Source organism: Conger conger, chromosome 2, assembly GCF_963514075.1.
Source record: "Conger conger chromosome 2, fConCon1.1, whole genome shotgun sequence".
NCBI lineage: Eukaryota > Metazoa > Chordata > Actinopteri > Anguilliformes > Congridae > Conger > Conger conger.
The window spans coordinates 75,042,979-75,046,827 of record NC_083761.1 but is presented as its reverse complement, the minus strand read 5'-3'; the positions used below and the strand labels follow the sequence as shown (position 1 = coordinate 75,046,827).

The 3,849-nt window shown below is 41.6% G+C and overlaps 1 protein-coding gene across 1 annotated transcript; it reads left to right on the top strand.

Annotated features, from left to right (window-relative positions):
* The first annotated feature begins 729 nt into the window (after positions 1–729).
* Positions 730–1,571, top strand: LOC133121327 (galactose-binding lectin l-1-like). The gene is made up of 3 exons (XM_061230530.1): positions 730–773; positions 1,007–1,178; positions 1,401–1,571. Exons 1-3 carry the CDS (start codon positions 730–732, stop codon positions 1,569–1,571), a joined length of 387 nt encoding a protein of 128 aa, XP_061086514.1.
* Positions 1,572–3,849: the final 2,278 nt, after the last annotated feature.

Below are 3,849 nucleotides of genomic sequence, written 5' to 3'. Positions count from 1 at the left end.
GTTACACTCAAGCTATGTTTGGAAACAGTTGGAAGCTGGTACTTCAAGCTGGTCAAAGCTGGATCTTTGATATTGTTACTCCATACTACATATTCTTGAAATGTCAGATGATATGCCGGAGCACTTTTAGTTTTGGTTATTAAAAGCTCAGATGTAAAGCAGATTTTTTCATTACTAAAGCTGTCATTTGAATGTGAATTTGATTCTTCATTTGGTGCTGTCACAAGTAATACACGCACAACTGCTTTAGGCCAATTATCCATCAATTTGATTGGTTACAGCTCGGCATGGCTTGCCTCACAAGCACATAAAAACGTGAATCAAACCTTTACTTCACATTGCAACCGTCTTACAACTGTGAAGAATCTGCAACTGAACTGCCAAGATGAGTGTAAGTATAGATGATTTTCTAACTAAAAGAAAAAAACTGTTGATGATGCACATGATATAGAAATTCATTCGATTTAATAGATCACATAGTGAACTGTTCCTCAGTCAAATTCTCAGCTCTGCCTGCACTTGTAGAGGGGGCACACTCTTTGCACAGGTCTGTTGTAGTGCTGAGAAGATCATTTTAGTCTTTATTTCATTTTGAATGCTATGACTTTCTATTGTCATGACCATAAGATGAGATAGAGCCAGTGTATGGAATGCAGATACATTTGAATGCTTCTTCTACTCTGTTATGAACAGTATCCGGTACTGAAAAACCTTTCCTTCAGTAATGGAATGGAACTGAAGGTCAGCGGTGTCATCAAACCCGATCCGATTCGGTGAGTCATTACAGCTTCTCTCTCGATGATCCCCGTTACTACTTGCTAAATCACCTTGCGGGTAACTAAATGACAACTGACATGGTAGTAATGGCAAGAAAGAGTGAAAGTTGTCCCAGAGTTATGTTGGATGATTATCCATCTGTCTTGTTACAAATGTCCAGGAAACCCTCTACTCACTTTCGGCAGTCTAATTGGTTGCCCTCCCTTGTCCTACTCTGTTTCTGTCCCAGTTTCATGATCAATGTGGGCCGCTCCATGGAAAATATTGCGCTGCACTTTAACCCACGCTTCAACATTTATGGGGACGTCCGCACCATAGTCATGAACTCGAAGGAGGGCAACTCCTGGAAAGAAGAGCAGAGGGATGGAAACTTCCCCTTCGAGGCAGGGAAGGAGTTTGAGGTGAGGCCTGGGACAGGGAGACACTGAGTTGGAGTTGCCTTCATCAAGTCCTCTGCACCTGTAACTGCTAAAGGAAATTCTCATGTAATACATTAAGATTAGGAACTTCATCCAACAATCAGTAGCCAGCATTCTATGGATACATTCTTGGTAACTTATTATTCTTGCCTTCACTCACTATCCCTCATTTTAACTTCCCTACATTCTCCTTTTATTTCCCAGGTGACCATTGTCTTCAACTTTGACACTTTCGACATTTATCTAGCGAACGGCGACAAGTTGCAGTTCCCCAACCGTCTGGGTGACAAGAAATACAAATACATATACTTTGGTGGAGATGCCACAATCCAACGCATAACTGTGGAACCATCTACAAAACCAACCAAGAGATAGACATTCCTTCTCTGGCTCCTGATTGGCTGCTCTACCCATTACCTCTTTTCAACAGCTCTGCTAGATCTGAATGATCTGATCTGAACATCGATACCTTTAACTTTTGCGACTTTGTTCTGGTGTCTGTGCAAACTCACCCAAGTATGGGAATCATTCCAGCTGGAATAAATCACAAGCAAGTAAATCTTGATGTGTGGATGTTCATTTGTGACGGGGTAGGGGGTAGAGATAGGGGTGTCAATACCTTTGTTTTGCACCATTCACAAATTCACATTTAATTTCGTACTTGCTTAGCAGTATTTCCCAGTCACATGAGTGACTTTCATTGGGTGGTTAAGGTAGATATTATTTCACACACTTTCTACTTGATCCTGGGTTTTCAACAGGGGGTGCTTGGTTCTTGAAGGTACAGTAGGGGGTCAGTGTAAAAACTTGATATGCAAAGACTATAGACATTTAGGGAACTATTTCAAAATATACATTTTACATTGACATTTTAGTCATTTGGCATTTAATCCAAAGTGATTTACAAGTGCATAGGTTCTTCGACAGGTTAAAGCATCAAATCCATAACTGGTAAAACACACATGAAAGGCTGTACTAAACAAAAAAACAGTCATCGTAAGTGCAATTATTTTTTTATGAAAAAACATTTTTGGGTTGGATATTGGAAAGGGGGGGGGGGGGGAAATCAGGAGGGAGGACTACGATATAGTTTGAAAAGGTGTGCTTTTAGTCTGCGTCGAAATGGGGTGGTAGGCAAGCCATTCCACCACTAAGGAACCAGAGTAAGTTATAAAACACTTAATAATTTATGATGACGATGGCCTGGATGAAAAACACATTTTAGATAGCTCGATATGTTCTGAGGAGATTCTTGTAAGGTTCCTTGATAAGAGGATTATTCTTGAAACATCTAGGACCTGAAATTATACCTTGCAGCTCACAACTCAATTTCCATACCAGAAAAACACAGAAAAGGATTATTTAATTTACATGACGATGTGGCACCCATTGGTGTTCCTGCCATCTCTCTACATGACCGGAGCCATCTTTTCTTGGACTTAATTAATTTGGATTGAACATTTACACACTATAATTATAAATGGCATTTCCATGTAATACCATTTTTAAAACAAACCGGTGCCAACCAGCGGCAGATGGGTTACCCCTGAATCAGATTCTGCTCAAGGTTTCTTCCTGTTATCCTTGCCACTGTTACCCTTGGTGTACTCTTGGGGACGGTTCTCTTTGAAGCTGCTTTGTGACAAAGCCTCTTTGTTATAAAGGGCTATACAAATTTAAAAAAATATTGAAATTGATTTGGCCAGGCACTAAACAGTAGGCTGACTGTTTTAAAAGTTATGGAAGAGAGTGTACTGCTTTGACAATTTCAAGCAGGACTATATGGTCCAATAAACAAAATTCTTGCTTGAGAAGCAATTATAAAGTGACTGCTTCACAACTACTCGGAAGCAGTGAAATACACTCACATACACTGAGGAAATGGTCTATTAATTGTCATATTAACCACGTATCACTGCAGACAAATAGTCCTAGACTCAACCTGTAGTGTTTCTTGCTGTATTCCATCTTGCTCCAGTAAGAGCTCTTATATGTGCAGTGCGGCTATGACAGTGTCCCAGTGGCAAACTGCCCTTCATGACTACCAATAGTTGACTGACCATTTACAGCTCCATTTGCAGAACTGGAATGACCACATATGGGAGACTTTGTGACCGGAGTCGGCAGGTACATCCATGAAATTAGATTACATTGTTGGAATTTGGCAAACGCTCTTATCCAGAGTGAGGTAGAACAAAGTGCAGGGGTGGGGAGAGGTGCAGCTTGTCTTCAGTCTGCGCTTAAAGGAGGTCAGAGGCTCCACTGGTATGACCTTCACTTTTTCCACTTTGTCAGATGGTGAGAATGAGAAAAAGAGTTGGGTGTCATCAGCATAGCAGTGATAGAACAAACCATGAGCAGTAATAACAGGGCCAAGGGATCTAATGTAAAGGGAGAAAAGAAGCGGGCCAAGGACTGAGCCCTGGGGAACTCTTGTGGCAACCTGGAAAGAGTGACCAGAGAGGTAGGACTTGATCTAGTTCAGGGATGTGCCGCAGATCCCTTTTACTGACAAGGAGGACAGGAGGATGGAGTGATCCACAGTGTCAAAGGCAGCAGAGAGGTCGAGAAGAATCAGGACAGCGGAGAGGGAGGCTGCTTGTGCGGCATGAAGTGATTCACTAATAGAGAGGAGTGCAGTCCCTGTCTAGTG

Bases quoted from the DNA above. Each gene is read 5' to 3' on its own strand.
- LOC133121327 (XM_061230530.1), top strand. From the start codon at position 730: ATGGAACTGAAGGTCAGCGGTGTCATCAAACCCGATCCGATTCG. The intron at 774-1,006 runs GTGAGTCATTAC...TTTCTGTCCCAG, and splicing joins ATCAAACCCGATCCGATTCG to TTTCATGATCAATGTGGGCC. The intron at 1,179-1,400 runs GTGAGGCCTGGG...TTTATTTCCCAG, and splicing joins AGGCAGGGAAGGAGTTTGAG to GTGACCATTGTCTTCAACTT.